This window comes from Lepisma saccharinum, chromosome 20, assembly GCF_977018435.1.
Source record: "Lepisma saccharinum chromosome 20, izLepSacc3.1, whole genome shotgun sequence".
In the NCBI taxonomy this organism is placed as follows: Eukaryota; Metazoa; Arthropoda; class Insecta; order Zygentoma; family Lepismatidae; genus Lepisma; species Lepisma saccharinum.
Genome location: NC_139248.1, coordinates 56,692,613 through 56,720,477, shown reverse-complemented (window position 1 = coordinate 56,720,477; position 27,865 = coordinate 56,692,613). Strand labels below are relative to the sequence as shown.

The 27,865-nt window shown below is 39.7% G+C and overlaps 2 protein-coding genes across 3 annotated transcripts in view; one reads left to right on the top strand and one right to left on the bottom strand.

The window, feature by feature from the left end:
• The window catches only part of LOC146003281 (SET domain-containing protein SmydA-8-like), an 84,568-nt gene extending 83,982 nt beyond the window's left edge, over nucleotides 1-586 (bottom strand). The window contains exon 1 of one of the 2 annotated variants that reach the window (XM_083141508.1): nucleotides 512-586. The gene's annotated coding sequence lies outside the window, so the exon portion shown is untranslated. Of the gene's footprint in view, nucleotides 1-477 lie in introns of both variants that reach the window. The other variant, XM_083141506.1, reaches the window with a different exon arrangement.
• Nucleotides 587-904: 318 nt separating this feature from the next.
• On the top strand, nucleotides 905-27,865 carry SmydA-2 (SET and MYND domain containing, arthropod-specific, member 2). Its single transcript, XM_083141960.1, has 4 exons — nucleotides 905-1,030; nucleotides 7,210-8,440; nucleotides 16,215-16,399; nucleotides 27,232-27,865. Exons 2-4 carry the CDS (start codon nucleotides 7,216-7,218, stop codon nucleotides 27,355-27,357), a joined length of 1,536 nt encoding a protein of 511 aa, XP_082998086.1. The 5' UTR covers nucleotides 905-1,030; nucleotides 7,210-7,215; the 3' UTR covers nucleotides 27,358-27,865.

Here is a 27,865-nt window from a genome sequence, read left to right as displayed (position 1 = left end):
ACGAAATTAAGTAATAAGAAATTACGATATAATTTGTGGTGTGAAGAACTATCACTTGATAATTCCAAATTTCACTGAATTATACATTTGTATCTTTAACAGTTTCTGAGATGATATCAATTGTCGCCTCCCACAGCCATGTGGAAAGTAGGATCACTGGTATTTTTATTATTAGCCAACCTCCGTGACAAAGTGGTTATCACTGCGCGCTACGACGCCATGGCTCTTGGGTTCGAATCCCGGCCTGTGCAGTCTTCATGTGTCTTCATCTATTTCGTGATATCATCACTCATTCTCATCATCGCGGTTAGCCAAAATTGGAATAAAAGCGACGCTAAATAACAAAAAAGAATTACATTTTTGCAATGATTCGCACAAATGCGTAGCAATAAAAAAACACTTTTACGCGCCATTTTCGCACTCGAAAGCAACATAGTATAAACTCTAAATTACAATTAATTTCCTATGAACACTTACCACCAATTATTTTAACGAACAAGTCAAGTACTACCTTCGTCTCCAAACGTTGATGTCGTTGTACTGGTCAATGTGCTGCAAAATTTGCAAGAAAGCAAAGACGTATCACGTGCATCATTATCAGAGTCCTCTACCGGACTCGTGGCAAGTTAAGGAATCTTATTTTTGGTCGAAGGTTGCTCTCGACTGAAATAGCCGTTGGGATTCACGCTGAAGACGGCACATGGCCGGTCAGACTGATCGCTATATAAAACGAACACTGTGTAATGTGGGTCGGAAAGGTTTGTGTTCAGAAATAGCTGCTGGCCGCTTGTCTCTGAAACAAGCGCTTTCCTCCCCTTCTCCCCCTCCCCCTCCCCGTTCTACAGAATTCTCCTGCTTATCACTGTTCTCCCCACAGTTGAAGGGGAACAGAAAGGTAGTAGCTGTGGCTTGTGTTCTGTGGTTCGTACTGTATCTGTTTTGTGAACTTTCCGCGAGATGGTGCTGAGAAAAACAAATTAGGATTAACTGAACATTACAAACAGTTCCTTAACGTTTCACTCAATTCTTGGTGAGTTACTTACCGTAGTATAACTACAAAAGAAAATTATTATTATTATTAATATTTGTAGCTAATCTACTTTATTCATGGCTAATAATTAATTAGATTTCTTATGGATATAATATAGAGATATTGAATTAAATTGAATGCTGAAATAACGGAAATCTATAGCTGGACTCTCTCTGGCTGCAAAGTATGATTTTGAAATTGTCATTTTTACATATTTTAATGTCATTTCGAGGCGTATGAGTTTTCACATTTAATGAAGTATTGTAAAGTTTAGCCGCGGTGGCTCAGTCGGTAACGCGTCTGACTACCATGCTCAAGGTCCCGGGTTCGATCCCCGGCCGGTTCAAATCCGGGAACTTTTCTAACGGTGAAAGCGGCCCCGGCGCCCACCCAGCGTCGAATAACATGGGTACCTGGGGGAAACCCTGGGGGGTAAAGGCGGTCAGGGGCGTGATGCTGATCACATCACCCCCCACTCACGACCGGATCAAGAAAGTGTGGGGCGTTACCCCCACACCCCCTATACGCCTTCACGGCGTGGTGCTATGCACAGGGGAACACTTTACCTTTACCTTACACACACATTGGTGTAACTTGGCGGGGGCAAGGGTCAACTTAAATTTATTAAAATGTACAAGATAGGCGTAATTTTTGTGTAATATAAGTAATAAGGAGTAATATTAGTGATTCATAAATGCAACCGTTAATTAGTAACATATTTTTGTTATGGATGAAACGTTCAAAAGCTGTGCTAGCCAGTTTTCTTGGATATATACCATACATGCAGACTTGGGAAGTACGAATTTAAGCCAAATCTTTCTTTCTTTTTTTTGCCTTCGTCAGTATTTTAATGTTTTATTAACATGGAGACAAGGCCTAACTGTGTAAGCAAATGTTATACCTCTTTGCGTTTCCACCACACAAGAGGAAATACATTTATTTACGATTGTTGCCTTATCAGCAGATAAAAACAGGTTGATCTCCAGTGGCCGATTTAAGGCGAAATGGGAAGTCTCCTTCCGCCTTTTCCCGTTTCGCCTTAAAACAGGAGAGAGGGAAATAATTGAAGACTAAAATTGGTAAACGCTGGAAGTGCCACAATAATTCAAACACCGTTTTCCACGTTAAACTGTGAAATATGAAAGGCTTTATAATGTGGCAAACGTGAAATGTGGCTGGTAGCCTTGTAAGTAGTTCAAAGGGCGTGTAAAGAGGTCACTAGTGTGCACGGGCTGATGTGCGAAACGATGCGATTTCCCAACACTTTTGCTTTTGGCACTTACAACGTTTACCACTTTTTGTCCTCAATTTATGTTTCTAAATATGACCATCAACCTATGGGCGCACACCAGTACGACTGTTGCTTGCATAGTAGTGCAGTGAGGATTTTGGGGAATAAATGTATCGTTCCCTTCTTCCGCCTGTGACTGTACTCTGTCCCGACTATCTCTAGAGGAAGACCGCGCGTAGCAGCAGAGAACGGGGGAAATCGAATGGGCACAGCGAAGCGGTACACGAGGCTGCGAATTCTGGTAAATGCAGTCGCTTTCCCCCTCCACGCAATCCCATTCCCTCTCACGTGTTCATTGGTGGAGCCGTCTCGCGTCACTACATCCACAGAAACTTGTTTTCGTTTGCTTGCTCCTGAGATAGTTGGGACAGAGTATAGTGACGCGAGACGGCCCCACCAATGAGAACGTAAGAGGCAATTCGTGGAGGGGGAAAGCGAGTACAGTCACCAGCCTTCCCAGTAGCGTGTACTGCTTCGCTCTGCCCACTCGATTCCCCCTTCTCTGCTGCTATGCGCGGCCTTGCTCCACATATAGTCGGGACAGAGTATACACACATGTGCATTCCTATTGGTGGAGCTGCTAGTCAAGCCTAAATTACAGAGAAAATGAGACTGCAAATAATATTTGTTAACAACTAGTGGCGTAGTGAAGATTTTACATTAAAAAGTTCGTACATTTCCTTGATTCAAAGCGTGGCGTGGTGGTAAACTGCTGTGCTACGATGACCGTGTTCGAGACAAATCTTACTGGAAATGTAACAATGGATGCAAAGCGTCTGTTATTCTTGAATTGTTGTTTCGATTGATTTATTTATTGATTTGGTGTCTTAAGTCTACTTTATGCTGATCGGGGCTGGAAATACAGTTTGAAGTGGGATCCGAACCACTGTGAAATGTGCTTCGATCGGGTATCGAACCCGGGACCCCTTGATTACAAAGCGGCGACGTTACCACTACGTCATCGCGGAAGCTTTCTGTTATTCTTGTTGGGGAAGAAGTGCGAAAAGTGTCAGGAACTGTACACATGAACGTCAGGAAGCATCAATTTGCGTCACTTTTTCCAAATTTTTAGTACAAGTCTGTAACTGATTTGATAAGTAAGCCTATATATACCTATATAATATTTATATATGATTCTACTTGGTGTTCAATTAGTCGACAAAACTCATTTCTGGAAGATCCGCGTCCACCTAATCGTGAGAGTGGTAAACATTTTACACACCTTACTCTACCCAGAGCCACTGACGTACGCAAAATTATTTTCTTTTGGAGGAGCCTGGAATTGTAAAGTTGGATATTACATATCTTCTTTCTAGTGGGGGAGGAGGGGATACACTCTAAAATCTAAAATGTTTGATACTTATAGTCGACACACTAGCTACGTTAACGACCGGCTGGCTTTGAAGTCCACGGAGCGCGCCAACCAGCTGCAACAATCACATTCAACGCACAGTGTTGCCACACATCTACTCTACGCCACCTTGTCCCTCCGCGCCAGTGATGTGCCGTAGACTATAAGTTTACGTCTACATGCGTTGTCTACACGTAATCTACGTGTAGATTACATTGGGTTGTAGTTTACATAGACTACGTAGACAATCTAAAGTACAGAAAAAAAAATTCAAGGGTTTCATGAAAGGAAATTGAAATTTTCAACTATATTGGGTCCTAACGAAATGAAAAGAATCCTACTTACAACAAAATTTCTCTTCTCTTCTATTATCAACTATGGAAGATGAATAGTATGCAAAAAACAACAACAGATGGCAGTCGTGAGGCAAGAGTGGTCTTTTCCCCATAAAACACTAGAATATTTCCTATCTTAGGTTTCTTCCTAGGTGAGAAATTGTTCGAATTTGGAAGAAGGAGTATGAAAAGTTCTCCTCACACATAAGCAACTGATACGCAGTATAATTTTGTTTTACTTCCACGGCACCCTTTGCTAAGTTATCACCTTTCGCCATGTTGTTTACATAGATTACGTAATCTACGTGTATAAAATAGTCTACGTGTAGAATGTAGACTATCAGGGGGTGCTCGTTCGGCGGCGCAGATCGTATGCGCAGTTGTCCGTGGATACATGACGTCATCATCGAGAAGCTCGGCGCGGAAGAGGCTGGTTCCTTATGCAAATATTGAGATATTTGACAATGAATATCTTTTAAAATATAGTAACAGGGGAAAAGTTACAACTTTTACTGTTAAGATTCATCCTTTCTAATCAATTTATCACAAAGTTGATTCAAATGTGTAAAATGGTTTTCAAGAAATCGTGTTACGAAGGAACCCCTGTTTTGTTCTCTCCAGGCTTCCAATATAAGGGAGTTTTAACCTAAGCGCGTTGGATTTCTTTTTGCTCTATGTTTTAAAATAAGATTATTTTGTTCTTGTCAACTGAATTCATGCCTAAATGCTATGGAAAGTTGTGAAAACTATTATCAGAAAACTAACGGAAGAAATCTAAAATATCACAGCCTTTCCAGTCGGTAATTGCGTAAGTAAACGAAAAGACAAGATTGTTATAAAAAATGCGGGATTGCCCATTTTTGTGAAAAAGGCATTGTGCGAGATCTAAAAGCAGAACATTTTAATATTGTATGTAAATGTGAGGGTGTAATAGACGTGACTACTTCCCGTAAAATATCACTGCACTCTCCACGTTTCTCTTCTGTCTTTTCTTTGGCGCCGTCAATAGCTTCAACACGTTGTTTTTTTTATATATATTTGTCACATATTTGTTTTAATTGGTATTCTGCTCGTTCCGCCACCTGAACGCAGTAGCTAGGGCTCAAAGGGCAGTGCAGTTACACCGGAAGAAGGCTCGGAAATGGCAGGCTTCAGAAGTTAACTCATCCAAATTAAATTAAATAGGTATGTGCTCTCTCTAAATTTAAACATAGTTCACAAATAATTTGATTAAAAGTTTTAAAAGTATCTGGTTTATTTAATAACGTATTAATTGGTGCAATCTTCTCCAGCATAGCTATAGACAGTGACCACACTACAAGGGGGGGGGGAGGGGCAGGAGAATTTCTCTCTCTCTCTCTCTCTCTTATCTGCCCCCAGTATAACGACAAAAATAAATAAATGAATTAATGCTCTTTTAGCCAAAATATGCATTTTTGTGTCGTATGTAACGGAATAATAAACATGATTGCCCCGGGAAAATATGATTTACCCCTCCATCTTTTCTATTGCGCAGTCACTAGCTACAACATATTTTGATTTCTATTGTTCCCACATATTTATTTTAATTTTAGTATTGTGAATCATATTCCACTGTGTTACCTCACGTAGCCACCCCCAACCCCCACACACACACGCGCGTATGTACGATTTCAGTTGTAAGTTTTAGACTAAGCTTGTCAAATGTCAAATGTATGAATGGTTCGTGGGGCTATGCGTCAATGGTTTGTGGAGCTACGTAGGTATTTTTGGGTGCAGTGGGGTGGAAACACTGCATGTCGAGTACGGTAGTGAAACTGTGACCGCCATTTTGCGTGTTACCGAAGGCAAAAAGAAACGAAGAAAACTTACTCGATATGTCGCAAATAGAGCTTATTTCCGTGAAATAAGCGAAATGCCACCTTCAGCAATGTTTCTCAATGCAGAATACGTAAGTACGAATATTCAAATTAAATGAACTAGCAAATTTCAGCTGTCTTTCCCTTACGAGAAATTTACCCTGTAAAATTACATAACTTATTACATGTTACGTTATATTCCAAACTGGGTAAAAAACTTTCTACGCTTATCAAAATAACACATCTTATAACACATAAACTCTCATTGTTCCCTTTTAAACAGCAAAATTCAACCGAACACCTCAGAGAAGTTTCTATGTTGTAAATGCATTTACAAGTTGTTAAAATTAACGTAAATCTTTAACTTGATGGAATATCTAATTGGTAGGCTCCTTTCCTTTTGTCTGGCTTATGGGAAGTTTCGTACGACGTAGCTTAAAGCCTTCACAAATATTCACAAAATGACAATTCTATAGTGTTTTTTTTCTTCCCATTCTAACTTAACGAAAAGATGTCAGATACTTGCGAAGTGGCCATTAAAAGTACTCCATGTAGTGTTTTATATTTCTGGTAGTAAACCACAGCGATCAGTGCGAAACAATAATCCTTCTACCACAGTTGTGTTGTTCTGGATGCAGCCAATCCGTTACACAAGTCACTAACTTCTTGCCTTTTTTCAGGTAGAGATGTCAGGCACTTCCAAAGTAACCATTCAAAGTTCTTCATTATGCGTTTTATATTTCTGGCAGTATACCATAGACAATAATAATCCTGCTACCACAGTTGTGATGTTCTGGATATAGATAATGTTCAATGCTCTGTCAGTAACTTCATTCTTTCTTTCAGGTAGGGTCCGGCACTTGGGAAGTAGCCATTCAGAGTAATTCATGTAGAGTTTTGTATTTCTGGCATTAAACTGCAGCGCTCAGTACAAAGCAGTAATCCTGCTACCACCGTTGTGTTGCCCTAGATGCAGCCAATGTTCCATTACGCTGTCACCAACTTCATGTTTTCCATGTTTTCTTTCAGGTAGAGATGTCAGGCACTTGCAAAGTGGCCATTCAAAGTACTTCATGTAGCTTTTTATATTTCTGGCAGCAAACTACAGCGCTCAGTTAAAAATGAAATAGAAAAACTAAAAAGAAACAGTAATCTTACTATCACATTGTGTTGTTCTACGCAGTCAAATGTTCCATACACTGTCTTCTGCAGTGGCCATTCAAAGTACTTCATCTAGCGTTTTACATTTCTGGCAGTAAAGAACAGCCCTAAGAACAAAACAGTAATCCTGCTACCACAGTTGTGTTGTTCTGGATGCAGCTAATGTTCCATACATTGTCATTATAACTTATGCTTTCTTTCAGGCAGAGATGTCAGGCAATTGCGCAGTGTGCCAGGCACCTGCGCAACAATACTGCGCAGGATGCAAGTCAACATTCTACTGCAGCCGAGACCATCAGAAGCAGCATTGGAAGATCCACAAGACGCAGTGTCGACCGTTCAAAGTGACTCAATCCGAACAGCTTGGTCGAAACATGGTGGCCACTCGTGACATTAAAGAAGGAGAAGTGATTCTGAAGGAAAGCCCTTTGCTGATTGGACCAAAACCCGTTTCTGTTCCCTTGTGTTTAGGATGCCATAAGCAAATAGACCCAAAATATAAATGCTCCAAGTGTGGATGGCCAATGTGCGGTCCTCCGTGTGAAGTGTTGCCAAATCATACAGGAGAATGCTCAGTATTGAAAGACACCGACTTTAGGCCCAGTATCGAACATTCTGGCAAGAAGGAAGCATCGTACAGCTTCATAACTCCTCTCAGGTGCCTGCTTCTTAGGGATTCAGATCCGGAGAAGTGGGAGGCCCTGATGAACTTGGAGTCTCACTTGGAGGAGAGGCGGGATACTCCTTTGTATAAAGTTTACCGCACAAACATTGCCGATTTCATCAGAAACCGCCTGGGACTGGCCAAGTACGACGAAGAGACGATTCTTAAGGTATGCGCGATCTGGGACACCAACGGGTTTGAGATTCGGCAGAGCGACGTTAAAGTGCGCGGATTATACCCACTAGCCGCCATGATGGCTCACAACTGCAAGCCCAACACAAAACATATCTTTAATGGCGATCTCAACATAACCCTCATGTCGACCACCCCTATAAAGAAGGGCGACGGTGTTTGTGTTACATATACTCAGACCTTACGGGGAACATTGGCGCGTAGGTCTCATCTGAAGGTTGCAAAGTGTTTTGATTGTTACTGTGACCGATGCGGGGACGCTACGGAGCTGGGCACTTACGTGGGTGCAATCAACTGCTCACGCTGCGGGGAGATGGTGGTCTCGACGAACCCTCTGGACAATGCCGCTGCCTGGAAGTGTGAAAAGTGTCCCCATTCCCTGTCCGGGAAGCAGATGTCCTGGGGGAACGACGCCCTGAAGCAGGAGATTCAACAAATGGACAAGACCAATCCCAGGAACCTGGAGAACTTCTTGCAGAAGTACAAGGACACCTTGCACCCGAAGAACAGCCATGCTTTGGAAGTAAAGTACGCCCTCAGCCAAATCTATGGCAATATGGCTGGGTACACTCTGGCACGTACGTATTAGTAGCTTTTATTTGTAGATACTGTTTAACTGTCTGCAAGAGGCTCTCTTTTGCTGTGTGTGTGTGATGTGCATGTGCACAAGGGGGCACCCAAAAATAACCAAAAAATATCTCGCGCGAGTTTGTAGTTACGGATCGAGTCGCTAGGTGTTGTTAGCTTGGGGATTCTACGTCACTCTACTGAGTGGCTGCATTCTGTGTGGTGTGGTCCGTACTTGCTACTTCCTTGAGTGTTCCTACTCGCTACATTCAGCGATTGTGATGGATGATCGCCAGAGGCGTCTCCTGAACGCATGCGCAGCATGCACTGCATGCGTTCAGGAGACGCCTCTGATGACCACATGAAACAAAGAGTGTGCGTGAAATGTTGTTCTTTATTGGGGAAAACTGCAGCTGAGACCATACTTATGCTTCGGCAAAACTTTAAGTATTATGTTTTGAGGAAATCACAGATCTACGAGTAGTTTCTTGTTTAAAAAATGGCGACATGTCAACTGCCACAACCTGGTCTTCCTTCGCCCAGCAGAAATAGGAAAAACATCGAAAAAGTTCGACAGGCTATTAGCAAAGATGCAGTTCGTGCCAGCGAAATGTGGAGGTGGGGTTGGTTGTCTCATCATGATAATCCTCCTGCTCACACCGGCTCTGTCTGTCGTCCGACAGTTCTTGGCGAATAACAATATGGTGGTTGTGTCCCACCCATCCTATTACCCCGAACTAGCACCGTGCGACTATCTTATTCCCACGGATGAAGAAAACTGAAATATGTTGGCGGCTTGGAACAGTATGGCGTGTCAATAATAATAATAATAATTCCTGCTATTTTAAGGTAACCATCGTATCTTCATATACAGTCTCTTATTAAGTCCATGCTCAAATACCTTGATCGGTAACTTTGAATTTAGATATAGTAAGACCATTTAGCACCAGAATGACTACAAACTTGTAAGGTGACAATTGCGGAGCTCTTCATGGAATATTCTGAGCTCTGTACCATGTTTTATTCATCAATACCTAAGTGTTGAATACAAATATGTATCCAGTAAGAATATATTTCCGCCTTTTGCAATTTTCAAACCTACTCTCATAGTAGTGTTGATTAATTGGTTGATTCATTTGGTTTACTTTACTTCGCTTTTCTACCACTTTTGGCTTATAGCAAAGATGAGAATCAGTAATGAGATGATGAAATTGATGAAGGAACACTCACAAGGAACACCCATGCCCAAGCCGGGATTCGATTCCGGAACCCCTGGCGTCGTAGCGTAATGTGCTAATCCAGAGGCGTCTCCTGAACGCATGTGGTGCATGTTGCGCATGCGTCAATTGTGTGAAAAAGGACAGCTTGCTCTGCGACGACATTAATGAGCATTTTGAACATTCTAATTTCTTCATATAGGAGAAGTATTTATTTACACGAGAGCGCTCAACTAAGATTATATTACATTTCTTGGATCTGAAGTGAAAGAAAGTAATAATTCGTTTCCCACAATTGACGCATGCGTTACTTCAGATCCAAGAAATGTAATATAATCTTAGTTGAGCGCTCTCGTGTAAAATAAATACTTCTCCTATATGAAGAAATTAGAATGTAGAAATGCTCATTAATGTCGTCGCAGAGCAAGCTGTCCTTTCCCTCACAATTGACGCATGCGTTCAGGAGACGCCTCTGTGCTAATCACTCCGACACGGAGGTCGGTCATGGCAGTGTTAAAGAATAACTTCCTCTACAAATTTGGCAATAAATCCTTTTAAATAGAGAGAGTGTGTGTGTGCAAGGTTGACTACAGAGAATCTAGAATGAAATTCCACGACTTTTACATGTATTTTACCCTGACCTTTAAAAGTACAAATGGAAAAAGTATTTCTAAAAGGAAGGTGAAAAGTTGCCGTAAATCTAACCCCGATTTTCACATGAGAAATTTTAATGTGCCATAAAAATATGATTCATGATTCCAGCAATCAGATCTGACTTGTAACTCAAGGGAACCGCACAACATTCAACATGTGTACCTAACTGGTTAGCCTTTGAAGTCGAACCACTACACTCAACAAGTCTTCTGGCAGCGATCAGAGCGTCCAAAAATATCCTTCGCTTGACAAAGTGATCAGGGCCAACGACTCATGGCGCGAAAGGCAGGAAGTAGCCAAGTACCATTGTTCCATGAAAAATTGGCAAATGCCAAACCATACTATAGGTTGCTGAATGCCATATCTTACCATGTCAACACCACATACACGCAGAATAAGTGTTAGTAAACAGAGTGCTTGCTAATTCACGGGAGATTAATACCAGAAATTTTTCCTCGCTGGACCCAACCAGCTCCGGCAACAAATATAATATTTCGTCTCATCCTCATTACAATATTTCCGCAATATAAACTTGATCATCAAGTAAGTGAATTTTCGCGCTTCCAATCGTCATAAGTTCAATCACTAACATCGAAATATTATGAAACTTACAGTATACTCACACACACACACACACACACACACACACAGTTTTTATCAAGAAATACTTCGCAGTAATTTACATGTTTGCTATTATTGTCTACAAATGAACAGAAGCTGTGAATTTATCGCATTTGCCTGCCTTACACATTTTTTGAGGAAAACGTTTTATCACAGAGTTTATAATTAATTTACAGCATTTCAAATATAAAGTGATATGTAGATCTACTTTCAACAAATAACTTACCTTATCTAGCTAGGAAAGGACACATTTTAATCTTCTTCGTCTCACGCTCAAAGAAATGATCTAACCCAGTGCAAAGAAAAATTCCACAGATGAATGTAATCAGAAAGTGAAGTGAGTAATGGCGTGTAAGACGAACCCTGTCTTTCGGACCTAATTTTAAAAGAAGAAAGTTCGTCTTATACGCCGGCAAATATCGTAATATTATTCACACATCAACCCCTTGCACAATATGAAAGAGTTCCTGACCTGTGTTTCAGAAGGCCATGTACAAAGTTCTAGTAAAGCTAGAATATTAATTCCGTAACAATAATTACCTTTATTGAGACTTCATAACTAATAACTATTTATAAATACAATAACAGTTGATGAAAGATAAGGAATCAGTAAAGCCAGCAGTGGAGAAAATGTATGATGTATTATGAAGTTAGTAATAGCCTTAAATGTCTTCATTTTTCTCTCTCACACACACAACACACATGTAATTAATGTCTTGAGTATCTCTGTCCTAACTATCTATGCGTTTATCTGTCCTAAAAAGAGGACGGTGCCCGGGAACCTCCTTACACCCACGAGAAAGTGGAAAGTATAAACACTTTCTATTTTTTTTAGCTCGCGGAGATGTGTTATAGCGAAATACTGAGTGGATTATGTGGTACCATTTATCATGTCGAATTACATCAAGTAATTTTTATGGTATCCTCAAATATAACTACGGTGCACATAGTGCACATTCATCTTCATGAGAAGTCAAAAAAAATTACGTGTCATGTTCCAAATAGATGAACCAACTGTGTTTGAAAATTTGCTTGGAAATTGGGTCTTATTGTTAAGTTAACAAATGACTTAATAAAAATTGACACATGTAGTAAAGACCGTTATGCATTTACTGTATTTTTCATTAAATCAAACAAAACAGTACTTTTATGTTTACATTTATTCGTGTCAGCTACGAAATAGATTAAGTTGAACTGTTGCTGCCATATATCGAGAAGTTACCTACTACACGCGAGATAAAAATATTCTCAGCATCAACGCCAATTACAAAATAGCATTTCGCCGTGATCAATGTTATATTTAAACCATATGAATAATTATTCCAACGTTCTTCTAGTAAAGGTTCTGTCGTATTTCTCTGTACTGTAATAAATTAGTTCAATGTACAGCATAGACAGGCTAGATGAAATGTTTCTAGAATGACAAGAATATGTACACGCACGTTCGCTCACAAATCCCGAAAGATATCGCGAGAATTCGTTCACCCTCGCCTGAAGTTTTCCTTTTTCTTCGTCGCAACCAACACCAACGCATGAGCAACGTGCCAACTTTTTACAGCCAGTCACAAAACAAACATAAAAGTTGGCACAGGCTACTCATTCCTGACCTCATTCTTCAACCGGGAACCCTCGGCTGTTTTCTTTTTCTTCTTTCTCCTCCACTAGCGTTAAAGCCCTGCCGTTGATTGCCAGGTGCCAAATGAAAGAACATTGACACGAATATATCTTCATTACCCATATAGCTTTTCCAGGAAGCGATGATTCTCTTCCATATTTTTGTACGCCTTGATAACTTTCCGTGATCAAAATTAACTTCTTTTTTTTTTTTAAAAAAAAAGTAACCCTTTCATGGGCCAATTTTTTTCTAAAAGTAGGATGAAATTGTTTTTTGCAGATTATTTGGTGTATGTGCATAGTATTTAAGACACTGTTGTTACTTTGTCTTTTCCATGGTTTCCCATAATCTTATGGTGTGGGAAGTATTCTTCCCACTGGACCAATTTACGTCACAGGTACTCAGGAAAGTTTTCATTTCCATTTGCAACATTATGTGATATTGTGTGTCCAATATGAAAAATAAGATTAAATTTAAAATAAAATTACATTTCCTGCAAAATATTCAAAATAAATAACATCGTAAATGGAGAATGAAAATGTGGTAACCATGACAATGATACCCTTTGAATGGTTTATTGACATTGGTTTTGTGCATGTGTTGCTGTTTTTTTTTAGAATGGGAACACACTTCACTTTTGTGGTTTTGTTACATTTGTTTGAATATACACTTTCATCTGACATTAGAATACACTCCGAGTTTTCACAGAAGGAAACAAGCCATGACTTTTGCTTTCCATGGAAGTCTAAACCATGGTTCCGTGAATAATGGAACATTTTCATACACATACATTCACTACATACGTTCATCTTTCAACACCCCTGGAGCTAAATCTACTGCATCTTCTGTAGGTACTTTGTTTTGTAGGCAAGAAAAGTTGGTGAAAAGTGCTAAAAGCCACAACTCACAGATTACTCATAGCTTTCGAGATTGCGAGATCCTGTCCAAGAACTCCACTCGAATATGTTACTGAATAGAAGTTTCAATTACATTGCACATAATAAAATACCACAAATTATGACTCCCTATGCATTGAAGGTCGTTAGTGACATTTTCCGTTTGTTTAGAAGAACAGCAATACAATTTTAGTTGTTGCAGAACAAAGGAAAGAGAACAAAGTTTGTGATTGTTGCTTCGCAGGAAAGAATGGAAAAAATATAAAAATATGATACAATATTTGCTCAATAGATGGCAGCAGAACCAAGAAGGGCATTAATCAAATCAATCAAATGTTAAGATATACATACTACATTGTCTAATTTAAAAATTAAAACATGTTGGTAGTGGGAATAATGCTTCCCAGTAGAAAACATAATCCAATTGATGAAAGTATTTTTGGGCAGTATGCTTCCTATAGCCCACGAAAGGGAGAATTCCAAACCTGGACATTTTGCTCTACATGGTAAAATGCAATGTTGAGAATTATTAGAAAAGTCCATTTAGTGGCGCCGTCAACGTCAAAAAGAAGAAACAACTGCGAGAAATACACAAGATAGGTCACAAAACTTTAATCCAATACTATATATAAAGCCCCAATCCCACTGACTCACTGACATAAATGTTCTCCATGAGGGAAGCCCCGGAGGCGAAAAATGCCCGATTACGACACCCCATGAAATCGTCCCAAGAGGCCGAGAAAATTCAAAAATCGCTCAATCGGACCTTCCTTATACGGACCTTACACGATCAATAACATTGACAATACCTTATCATATTGACAATAATATTGACCGTGTAAGGTGAAAAAGTGGATTGACGGTCGATATTGATGGGGTATTGAAGGAAATCCGGATTTTCTGTTTTTCAGGCATCAATACTGGAAAGTGGAGGGGATATTGTCAATATTATTGACCATGTAGGGGCGAGCGTCAATATTTCCATCAATACTTAGTTCAGGTCACGTCGCACTCCGGTGAATGTAAGAAGTGTGTTACGGTTTTATTTGTTACGGCTTTATTCTTATGCGAAATGTTGAAAAATGCAACGCGGCTGTACTACGCATTTAATGTTCTGCCAATCAGTGCTCAGATGAAGAGAGCGTTTAACCTGTACATAACCGTTTGGATCAACGGATTACTGTAACTTGTAAATTATAAATTCTATTCTTTGTGAAGCAAGATAAAGGAAAGAAACATATTAACGACTCAACTTTTAAAATTGTTGAGTTGAAGTCAATCATTCCTTCATCCAGCGTTTGCGTTGCACTCGACGAGTAGTTCCACGCGCTAAAATAATGGCTATGCACACTTTTGTACGATTATCCATGTTTAGGAAGGACAAAACCCAGAAAAAACCGAATAAAACCACACAAACACACAGATTCACCCTGCTCGTTAGGCAGAAAGAGAGGAGGTACTGTGCAAATTTATTGACAAAAGTATTGTCAATAATATTGATCGTGTAAGGTAGGGCAGTATTGAGACTGGTTGGCACGTGGATTGATGACTGTATTGTAAATACTGATATTGTCAATATTTGATCGTGTAAGGGCCGCTTTAAGGGTGAAAATGCCCTTTTCTCACGTCCTTAACAACCGTTGCCACGGGCATTTCTTTTGCACACATTGTTTCCTTCAATTCTTAATTGTCGAGATACATTATATTTCTCACAGATCAATAGCACACAGATGAATGAACTCCTGGCTTTGAAAAGGTGCCTGAAACAAGGGTGACATCTACATAATAAGGAGTTTCAGCCCAGATACAATTACGTTATACTCAATGCGTAAATATCTACATCGTGCTTGTTTTAACTAAATGTTTAGGGGGTATAATGACATGCAATTCCTTAGAGCTTGCCGTGCCTGTTGTTGTCTATGGAAACGGACGTTGCTAGGGAACTTAACGAAAGTTTATTTTCACCCCGGAAGCTACTGTAAGGGAATTATGCTAGACTTTTCGAATTTCAAAATACGAGCATCAGCATTTATTACAGAAGCAAGGTAGGGATTTGAGGGGAATGACGGAAAACAGTTATTATCCAATTACGTTCAAAAATGTGAAAATAACAAAATATGTAAATATTGAATTTTCAATTTAGTCGCTATTCAATTCGTTTATGCAAAACATCCAACTACTTATCTTGAAACGGTTATTACTTACTCAGTTCATTATTAAGAAAATATACAATAATATTTTGAATATTTGTACCTTATTAGAGCCCATACACACATAAAGTTACTTTCTAAACTTTACAAATTAGTGAACTTGTACACATGTTCCCCATCATCCAATATAACATGCAGACATTTTCAAAGTCATTAAGATCTATGAAGAACCCCATCTATAACGTGATTGCGCCCACAACGTGGCCGAAGGTCACGCATGCGAGCGTACAAGACGTGGCCAAAGGCCACGTCGAAAGTACGTGAGTCTATCTTATATGAGAAAAATATCTTTGTGAATGATGATTGACAGTAAGAGTTGGGGGGGGGGGGGTAATCCAATTACAAAATTACGTTATATATCAGGATTTCCCTTTTAAATAAAGAACCGAATAATCTGCACCGAATTGAAATACTTTGAACATAAAAAGTTTGTTTTTTGCGGTCTAGAACCCATTTACACTTGCTGATTTTCTATCCAGGGAATTGAATTTATTTAAAATTCCTGGAACTTTAACAACTCTGATTCAGACACTACTTCATTTCTAATATACCTGTACCTCTCTTATTGACAGAAGTGTCTGATAAGCTACTGGAGAGGAAGATAGATTTGTGCCATGAGCTCCTGGAAGTTGCCGACATCCTGGAACCAGGCCTCTCAAGATTCCGAGGTCTGCTGTTATACGATCTTCAGGCAGCCATGGTGGTTCAAGCCAAAAGGGACTTCAATGCTGGAAAAGTGACAAAGGAGGCTGCACAGGTAAGATGTTTACGTTGGATCACAATAAATTCAGAGCCAAAGAGCCTATGAGATAAGATACCTGAATAGAAGCGTTTCGCGAACTCTGCTAGTAGTTTAGCGACGTAGCAATAGATGGCTCTGGCCTCATGTGCCATTAATCGCTTTGAAACGCGTTGTTAATAATCCTAAATATTTGTTTGCATGGACTATTCATCACAGGTCACGTTGTATCAGAATAAATCCAAATATTAGAACCAAAGAGCTGACGGAATACGATAACGCAGTGAAATTACAAAGCGTTTCACCATATCTGCTAGTAGTTCAGCGACGTTGCAATAGATAGCTCTGGCCTCGTGTATAATAGATAGTGATGAAATACGTTGGTAGTACCCTAAACATTTGTTTACGTGGACTCACCACCACAGGTTTCCGATGGAAATAAAACGTTACAAAGTTTGCTTATAAAAAAAATAAAACAAGAGTTAAGACGCATATCATCAGGTAGTAGGAACAAAAGTGGAATGACGTCCTACAAGAAACACCACCCACAACAACAGAGTTCTGGAGGATAACAACTCTGTTAGGATGAAAGAGAAGAAACAAAACTCCAGTTATCTACACACCCAATTGGCTAAGCTATAACGCGGAAGAACAAGCAGAGCAATTTGCTCGACAATATCACATTTAAAGGACACCTCAAGAATCTAGCACACAAAGGCAACACACGTCTAGGACAATTGGATCCAATATGGAAAAGCACAGCACCTACAACCAAAAATAGACCATCGTCCACAGTGATTTTCACGATCGAGTCGTCCGTGGAGCGTTTCTGCCGGCAAACTGGAACCGCTAGCTATGTAATGAAAAAGCTCGTACAATTACATTGACAGTTACAATTTAAATTAGCACGTACCTTGCTACAAGAGTTGTTGGAAAGTTGCCCTCCTGCATCCACACATTTAAGACATCTTTTTAGAAAATTTTCACTAACACGTATGAGTTCCTGTTCCGAAATTGCTTCAATTTCCTTCCTGATATTTTCTTCCAATTCTTCTAGTGTATGGCTACAGGTTTAAAAGTTTGGTAGCTCGCCACGCAGACGTCATGAAAATGTCTGTTTCTTGTGGAAGGCGCCGGAGAGAATCTTGAAGAGTGTGTTCCAATAGTGCTCTACTCCCCGATGGTGTAGTGGTAACGTCGTCGCTTTGTAATCAAGGGGTCCCGGGTTCGATACCCGGTGGAGGCACAGTGGTTCGGATTCCACTTTATACTGTAGGTCCAGTCCCGATTAGCCTTCCTGTGCATAAAGTGGACTTGAAACAACAAATAAATCAATCAATAGTGCTCTAGTTTCTCCCCAGTAAGCACATGCAATTTCACCCTTTCCTTCTTGTCAAGAACAGACCCTGTTTCCCTAAATTTCTTTGCAAGTTTTCGAACAATGTCTTTGTGTGGAACAGGAACATCTGGGAATTCTGCTGCAAAATTGTCTTCTAACGCCCTTCCCTACAAGAATTCGTAATGACGTAAGAGTCGCACATAAAAATACCTTGTTTCAAATTGCACGTACAGAGTGGCTTGTACAAGAGCACCAGTAATACGTAAACTGAAACAAACAAATCTAAAACACTTGTTAACAACTTGACACTTCACAAACACATGCACGTCTTTGGCAACTCAGTGCCACTACAAAGTATCCAGAACAAGGCACTAAGAATATTCTCTGGCGCAGATCGATACGTATGTACCTAACATTCATATAAGAGAAGCATTAGACCAAGAAATGCTATTTGAATCCATGCGAGGCTGAAATTCTGGGCACAACAACCTTACCACCATAATCCGATCTTAAACATCATAGGCGATGGAGATCCAAGAAAACGCATTCACAAAATGCCTTAATTAAGAAACAAATCTAATATGCCAGTTTATTAACGTAATCCAATATTTCAATTACTGTTAATTAAAAGTTTAGTACACAAAACTTGTCATGTTAGGAGAAGATTAAATTAGGCCTATTGCTCCTATTACCTGGTCGTAAGGCAATACGTGTCAATAGAAATATAACTATACAGTGATTCAAGATTCCAATACCCAAGTAACACGTCAGTCGTGCGAAAAGGGATAGAAGAGACGAAAATAAGAATTGCAATTAAAAACACAGAGATAAGGCTACAACACGAACTAGAAGGCAAGGCAAGAAAGTTCTCGAAACTTCGAAATAACATACATAACCCTCCATGATAAGTGTGTATGCAGAGTTTAAATTCATAATAGGTTGATATTTTCGAGAAGTAACACGAAACCACCAGAAATGTCCTTGTCAGTGCAGGGTGGCTCAATAAGTCACTTTACACCCCCAGTACAAGGCCACTGCGGCATGGAACGTGAATGATGACCAATCGTTGCCTGGCCAAGGGGGAACCACATTGACGTTATACTTGCCTCGTTCTTTGGATCCCCAGGCGGCATCAAAGCGCGCCGGTTTCCTTTGGAAACCAGATCCTCCCACCCTTGAGAATATTGCAATCCTGCGACGCGTGCAGGGTGAGCATGCTGTCAACAGGCTGAACGTTGCCAAGTCACTTCATCCCCCAAGGCCTTCTCTTCGCATCCTTTCACAAACTCCGCAACAAGAGAGCGGTGTGAGGTGCGTATGCGAGTTCGTATTCTTGGATTGACAAGTGTATTTTTTTATCTAGTTTATTGTTATATCTTAGAAATATTACGGGAAAACAGAGTTTGTATCGACATGTGGCGACCGTGGGACACATCCGAAGTTCCAGATCATTCAACGAACCAAGATATTCCTCAACCAAGCACTTCCGGAGCACCGAGCAGAAAAGTATCCAAAACCAAAACGTTGAACAAACAAAGTCAGTTATTTGTGTGTAATGTGCACGAATATGTCGAAAAGAAAAAGCTAGGAAAAGGAGCCATTGCAGAGACAGCCAAAATATTAAAGTTAGACAGAAAAACCGTGCGAAATGTGATTCGGAGAGGTCCAGTCACACCAAAGAAGCCTGGAAATAAAAAGAGAAAATTAACAAAGTGGACGAGTTTACTTGCGATTTCATTAGACGCGAAATTTACAAGTTCTGTAGTAAATGACAGTCACCGACAGTGAGTGAACTATTGCAACTTTTAAAAAGTGTGTCGGACTTCCCTTATGAAGAAACAACGCTTCGAGAACTAATAAAAAAACTTGGTTTTCGGTTTGGTCGCTTAAAGAAAAAGAATGTAATAATGGAATCGGCGAGAATTGTTGCTTGGAGATACCGGTATCTACGGAGACTACAGGAGCTGCGTTCAGAAGGTTGCAAACTCATTTACTTGGACGAGACATTAAATTGTCTTATTAAACGTTATAAAATGCTATGCAAGATTAGACGAATCAGATTATTATTATGATGTATTTTCGGGTCACAGAAATAATAAAACACCATAATTAATTATCTGTGTGGATTTATTTATTTATGTCACATGCTTTGAGTGCAGCGCGTCGACTTCCCCCGCCGCCCTCTTAAAGCATGGCAACAACGCGTTGCCTGGAGCTTTGTTGGGGTGGTATTGCTAAGGAGGTCCTGGCTCATTAGGAGAGGGGCGGGCAGGGTACGATTCCAAAGGCAGCCGCCTGGGGAACCAATGAACGCGACAACTATACCCGCATGGTCGGCAGCCATCTTGATGTCCGCCATCTTGAATTCAACCTCAGAAATTTAAATGGGAAGGGGGTCGTGCGACATATCAAAAGGGGCTAGAATTTCACCAGGAAAACAACTGTGACATATGTTTTCACCTAACTTTAATTGTTGCAGAGTTAACAATACCACAAAGTTATGGCTCAAGAAGTCACTTAACACCCCCAGTACAAGGCCACTGCGTCATGGAACGTAAAAATGGCAATGACCAATCGTCACATTGACGCCACCCGCATGGTCGGCAGCCATCTTCATATCCGCCATCTTGAATTCAACTTCAGAAATTTAAATGGGAAGGGGGGTCGTGCGACATATCAAAGTGGGCTAGAATTTCACCAGGAAAACAACTGTGACATTTGTTTTCACCTAACTTTAAATTTAAGGGCGATTCTTGCATGGGAGAGTGACACGTCGTTTCCTTTTTGCTTAAATGTTTATTGTTCAAATTATCGTTAGTATGTGATTATGTGGTATTTATTGTTTAGACCAATCACTGAAACTGTCCGGATATTGACTTACCGGTATGTACATATCTTGTAGTATTGGTTGACATGGAAATTACGATTGTGTTTTGTCTTTACATAAAAGTGCCTGGGTGCCTGGAGTATTTTGAAGATTTTTATTACAGAGGATATCACATATGAACTCGTTTCACAGAGTTCATAATTACAAATATTTTTTGGTACGAAATAAAAGGTAAAGGTAAAGTGTTCCCCTGTGCATAGCACCACGCCATGAAGGCGTATAGGGGGTGTGGGGGTAACGCCTCACACTTTCTTGATCCGGTCGTGAGTGGGGGTGATGTGATCAGCATCACGCCCCTGACCGCCTTTACCCCCCAGGGTTTCCCCCAGGTACCCATGTTATTCGACGCTGGGTGGGCGCCGGGGCCGCTTCCACCGTTAGAAAAGTTCCCGGATTTGAACCGGCCGGGGATCGAACCCGGGACCTTGAGCGTGGTAGTCAGACGCGTTACCGACTTTTTTTTTAACCACTTTTTTTTTTTAACAAAATTTTATTTTATCAGCATATATACAAAATATGTCTGTTTTCTTACATGAATTCTGTTAAAGTATTGTATAGAATTTTTAACATAGTAAGTATTATAGTAAGAGTCCCATTTTGGCTATCTGATACAATATTTTTGGCGTAAACATGCATTTGTACCTGTAATATAAATATACATTTCTTCATATATTTAATACCTGTTTACACTTTCACACCACAAGTACAAAATTATTGTTTTCTAAACAACACTGAGGTAGTTTCCAAAATACTCATACATTTTTGGATATTGTAACATTTTCCATCTAGTTCTTTTTAAATACTGTGTGAACAAAATGCTATTGCTCTCATACTTTTTACAAAATACATAATATATTGTATTAGCTATTAACCAAATTACTGCATTGTTTTTCTTTTCTGGAAAATATTTGAAATCTGGTCTTGTACACATCGACGGTTGAAAGTATTGGGGTGATGTTCGACATATTTGTCCTAGATATGTCGTTAGGCATTTCCAAATTTCCTGTACTCCATTACATGTTACTATTCTATGCTCAGTGGTGTCTATCTCTCCACATATGTGGCATTTATTAGTTGTTTGTCTCTTGATATTATGTAAGCGTTCATTAGTTGGTATAATATCATGTATTACATTGTACCAAACACTATACACTGATGTATCCAAAAATTTCTTATTTAAATTTTTCCAAATATTTTGCCATCTGTTATTGGGAAAATGTTTTTCAATGCGGTGAGTCGGTATCTGCAACTGTTTGTGAAACAGTGTATATAAGTATTGAGAGAGTTTTACATCTTCACCTTTTGGCGGAAGCACCACATAACTGAATTCTTGCATCAAACTTCGTAGATATATCGGTCCGTTTTGCAATCTGCGTAGATCTGGCGGATTTTGGGGTGGAAATTCCTCCGTCAATAACTGTATCCATAATGATGTAATGGAATGTTCAATGCCATAGAGCGTATAGGATCTTGCCAGGAATAGGGATTTGCATTTGATCTCAATATTTGTGAGCTCCAATCCTCCTTTTAGTTTCATTTGCCATAGATTGGATAGTGGTATTCGAAAAAAATGGCCATACCACATAAACCAACCAATTGCTGAATTCATTATTCTGAGGTATTTTTGATTGATGGGGATCACTTGAGCCGTATAGTTTAATTTACTAAACATATATGTTTGCAAAAACCACACTCGTTGTATCATGTTCAACTGTCTGCTTCGCATTTTATAACATTGTATGCGAATGTCTCTCGCTATCTTTTGCCAATTGGATTCTAACATTTGTTCCTCGTCCCTGTGAAAAATTATTCCTAATATTTTAATTTCCTGTACATATGGGATCCCTATATCTGGATATTTTTGATCCCATGTGCCAAAGGGTAACGCCTTTGATTTTTCCATATTTATTTTGGCCCCACTAGCACGGCAGTATATATGTATCGCTGCCATCATTTTTTGCATTTGCTCGTTTGTGGTGATACAAGCAGATAGATCATCTGCGAAAGCAAACACTTGGTTTTCCTTAAATGCGTGTATCTCGTCGGGAGTATTTTTCCTGGTATATTGCAGCAAAGGATCCAGGGTTAAAGCAAACAAGAGCATACTTAGTGGACATCCTTGCCGAATTGATCTTGTTATATTTATTGAGGACGACAGGAATCCATTGACCATTATCCGAGATGTTGCCTGTTGATAGAAACCTTTCAAAATATTAATAAATTTATCACTGAATCTATATGCCTTTAGCACCTCAAACAGGTAGTCATGCGACACTAAATCAAACGCTTTTTTGAAATCAAAAGCAAGCACACATGCGTCAAGTTTCTGCACCATATAATAGGATATCAGATCGCGAATCCCTCCAACTGCACTGAATATGTTATGCTTTTTGCCAATGCATGTTTGTTTCTCGCTGAGTATACGTGGTAAAATTAACTTTAACCTATTTGCTAAGATCTTTGCCATTATTTTATAGTCACAATTTAGTAATGTTATTGGTCTGTAGTCGTCTACTTGTTTTGCATGTGTTTTTTTCGGTATCAATATGATGATGCCTTCATTTTGTAAAACTTTTCCATTTTTAAAGGCATCTTGTATGATTTTGATTAGTTCATATTTTATAATCTCAAAAAACTGCAAATAAAACTTGTAACCAATACCATCTTTTCCTGGTGCTCCTTTAAGATTGCATGTTTGTAACGCTTCATATACTTCTTCTATTGTTACTTCAGTATCTAAAAGTTGTCTATCCTCTTCTTGCAAACCATTAGTTAAAGAATTCAGTATTGTCTCTCTTGCTTCTGATTCCCCCTCCCCGGTTTGATAAAGCTCCCCATAATAGTCATAAAATGTTTGCATGATTCCTGGCTGACTCGCATGCGATTCTCCACCTGAATCCACAAGATTGTTTATCATGAGTGTTTTTTGTTGTTTTTGCATCTGTACATAGTGATACATCGAAGTTCTTTCATCTTGAATTAAATTCTTGGAATTTGTTCTTATTGTTATGCCTTCCATTTGTTGCCTCTGCAGTGTTAAGATTTTGGCTTTATACTGCTGTATGGCTTGGTAATTTTTGGTGACATCTCTCCCTTGACATGCCTCGTGTAAACACTGGTAATAAAAGTTGATCAATCAGTTTCTGTCTTTTGCATTTTCTTTTCCATACCAGCCGAAAAATGTTTTTAATTTTGGTTTTACATATCGAACCCACCAGTCATTATGATTACTGTAATACTTTTGTTGTTTACACCAGTCGGCCCATTTTTGTGCAAATATTTCATTGATATGTGGAAGCTCTAATAACTGTATATTTAGCTTCCAATATGAAGGACCCCTGACTAGTTTAGTTTCTTCCAGGTTAATTGCCATTTTTACTGCCATATGATCAGTAAAGGGCGCTGGCAATGCTTCTATGGATGTTATATTTTTTATTTGATCTGTATTTGTATATAACCTATCGATTCTCGATCCAGATTTATTATTAAAATATGTAAATATTATATCCTGTCTCTTCTGTAACCAAATATCTTTCAAATGCAATTCTTCAATTAATGTTGCAAGAGCTGGACTCTTTTGATAAGCTCCTAAACAATCGGTGGGATTTAATACCTGATTAAAATCACCCCCAAATATTATTTTAGATTCATTTAACGGTAGCAAATATAAAATGTCCTGATTATAAAATTGTTCACGTAACTGTCTATTTTGATTGCCTGATGGGGCATAAATATTCACAAAAGTATAGTTCTTACTTTGAAAGCTAATGCCTCTCCCATCTACTAACTTTTTTACATTAGTAATGGTTAGGCCGTTTCTAACAAGTGTTGCTGTCCCACGGCCATTGATACCAGTATTAACTATGGCTTCGTAACCATATATTGATGGAAAGTCACACATACAAACTTCCTGCAAAAACAATACGTCTATGGAGTGTACCCGTACAAATTCTTCTAACATTTTACATTTTACAGGCGAAAAGATTCCATTAATATTAATAGTACATATTCTAGTGGTATATACCATTAATAAATGAATAATATAGCACACAGTTAATAGTACTTTCCGATCGTCCCTCATAACGTTGAAAAAAGAAATGCAAACAACAAATGAAATATCAAATTAAATTTCCCTTTTTAGGGTTTACTTCTTCTGTTCATTACTCTATTCATACCTCCTACCTCTCTCACTGATCTCCTCTTCGCTACTGTGTTCTCGCTACCTTTCGAAGTATTTTTCGTCCGTTTTTTTGCACCCACCTGCTGATATTTTTTCCACTTTGACACTGAAGTGACACTTTCGTCAATTTCTTCTTCTGTATTCAATTCCCTTTCCAGCTCACAGTCTTTTGATGGTCCCTTGTCCTCCTCTTTTGGGACGTTGTCCTTTGCAGCTGGGATGGGAGGAAGATCAACTGAGTTTCCTTCGTCCTGCATCTGGTCATCCTGCATTTCTTCACTTCCTTTTCCTCTTGTTTGTCTAGGTGGGAAGTTCCCGGTTGTTTTGTGTCCATTGGTAATATTTTCTGGTTGTGTTCTTCCTTTGTGGTCTCCGTATTTACCGGTGGGAACATTTCCACCGGGCGGGTGTCACTTGGCACATTCTTTATCCCCTTATCTTTCATTTGTTCTTTTATCACATTTTGTAGATCTTCCGACCTGTTTTGATTATTATCTGGTTGGAACTGATTTTTCACGTTCGAGGAACTCCCCCTTTCCACTACTATATCACTATAATTTCTCTCTCGGTTTTTATTCACACGAAGCGTTGTTATCTGACGACTATCACATTGCCAGCTATCGTGTCCTTCTTTTCCACACACCCTGCACGTTCTCGGCTGTCCGTCGTATATCACATGGCATTGATGAGATTTTACTGTAATGAACGACGGAATCGGTTTTTTCAGTTCCATTTTCACTATTCTCACCCCGTTGTAAACTTGATATTTAAAGTTTTCAGACCACGTTTCTTTGTCTATACATTCCACCTTCCCAAATTTCGTCATTTTTTCTTTCACACAGTCATCATCTAGTTCTAGTGGTAAGTTGAACACTCTTACCGCTTTTCTTTCCCTCCCCGCATCACTCAAAAGCACTTTTGCAGTTTCACCATTATCATAACAAAAATTTGTTTCCGGACCACATTTCTCTAATATTCGCGTCATTATACCTTCTCTGATACATTTTACGAAAACACATCGAAAATGCGTAGGTATTTGTATTCCCAAGATCTCATCTACGTGGAGTTGAAATTGTCCATGAATAAAGTCATGAATTTCTCGCGCCGACGGCCTCGGTGCCCCGAACGGAAAACGTATCTGGATGGTATTTTGTCTAATGATATTCATCTTTTTACTATTCTAAATTACTTTTCCAATTCTACTTACTCGCCAGCCAACTGCACCAAACGCCACAAGCAACACGCACACGGCACTCCCGCTCGTTGTTTCCTGAAGGCAACTTTTCACTGACCTTCACGGAGCAACTAGTTTCCGCGTCCGCTCTCTCTGAAGGTTTCCACGGAACTCCCATCCGACTGAGCCACCGCGGATTGACATGCACGACCACTTTCACACAATCATTTTCTGGGCACAGTTCTTGTTTGAAATATATTGCTCCTGGTTGGGCATGTGTTTACATTGATGTTTCTGTGTTCGTGGAAGTAGGTTTAATACATTTTTTGGAACATCCCGTATACTAGTAGGACCTTTTCTCCTCTGTTCCAGATCCCGGGTTCGATACCCGGTGGAGGCACATTGGACAGTGGTTCGGATCCCACTTTTAATTGTAGGTCCAGTCCAGATTAGCCTATATGTGCTTAAAATGTACTTAAAAAACCCAACTCAATCAATCACTCCGTTTCTTCTATATTAAATAAGTTAATTGGTAAATTGAATTAACTCCAACAGTTTGTGAATAATTACATAGATGCTATACTACACTGGACTACATAACCAAGGTGGCTCAGTCGGTAGAGCGTTTAACTTCCGCGCGGGAGACCCGGGTTCGATTCCCGGGGTGGGAAATGTTACAGTGGCTCTGGGATTCATTCAGCCTGTAACAAATGGGGTATTTGGGGACAAACCTGTTGGCCGAAGCTTGGTGCTAGTTGCATTACATCATCTCTCCAAACGGCCAAGATTATAAACACGCGGGCCCTACCTTCAGATCCCATGCATGACTCTACAGTGTATTCCAGTATGCATTACTCTTTAGTTTATTGAAAGGAGAGAAGTAGTTCTAATTCAATGCTAATTGTTGTCAAAACAGAAGACATTGAACTTTTTATGTATCAACTGCATCTTGTTCTTGCATATGGGGAAGTTGTATACAGCTTGACCAAGATAAAACTGACCCTGTGGCTCTATAATCGCATTTTCTACAGTACGTTAGCAGAGGGGATGTGGGCAATGCAATCAGCGGCTTGCATTGTTACCGTGTTCTGCGTTGCCAAATCGTGTAGCACTGTCAAAAAGCACGACAGAATGGGAAGCGAGAGGAGAAAAAAACAAGTGACCGTGCACTTACTTTCCAAGTCTGCCGGATGCATTCTTATCTTGGTCGGGCTGTACGTTTTGAATTGACATTCCGGAAGCTTCTGATTGGAACTGTATTTTGTTACAGGATACCATGGGGCAAGCAGTGGCCCTTCTGCAACAGGCTGCTGAGATTCTTCGAGTGGAGCCAGACATGACGCCAGTTTTGGAGGGAAAACTCGCAGAGCTTGCAGAAGAACTTGATTTGGATTGATTGAATCATTTACACAGTCGTGAATGGCCACTACGGTCGCCAGACATAACACCCTTGAACGTTTCCCTGTCCTCCTTGAGTAAGAAAATTCGAGCTACGCTTGTGAAGTTTATGTACTCCAGACTAACTTGTCAAGATACCGGCTTCTCTCTTATTCTACCAGTAAATAAAGGAAATTAAAGACCAGACAACAGGCATCATAATCGGGGACGGACTGAGAGGATCAGCAGTGTACTATGTGTAAATTACCCCTCCTCCGTACAAAAAAAGTGATGGGCTAGATGTAGCCACAAGAGCAAAAACGTTTTTTGATTTGGGGGCAAAAATTTCGACCTTCATATACAGGATGTGGCAAAATCAAGCTACATGGGAATGGCCACTACGGTCGCCAGACTTAACACCCCTGGGTTTTTGCTTGTTACGACACGTAAAGGCCATCGTGTACACTAAGAAAACTAAGTTCCAGGACCACCTAAAAGAAAGTGTCGAAGGCGCAATTTCGCAAATC

Bases quoted from the DNA above. Each gene is read 5' to 3' on its own strand.
- SmydA-2 (XM_083141960.1), top strand. From the start codon at position 7,216: ATGTCAGGCAATTGCGCAGTGTGCCAGGCACCTGCGCAACAATACTGC. The intron at 8,441-16,214 runs GTACGTATTAGT...TCTTATTGACAG, and splicing joins GGCTGGGTACACTCTGGCAC to AAGTGTCTGATAAGCTACTG. The intron at 16,400-27,231 runs GTAAGATGTTTA...ATTTTGTTACAG, and splicing joins TGACAAAGGAGGCTGCACAG to GATACCATGGGGCAAGCAGT.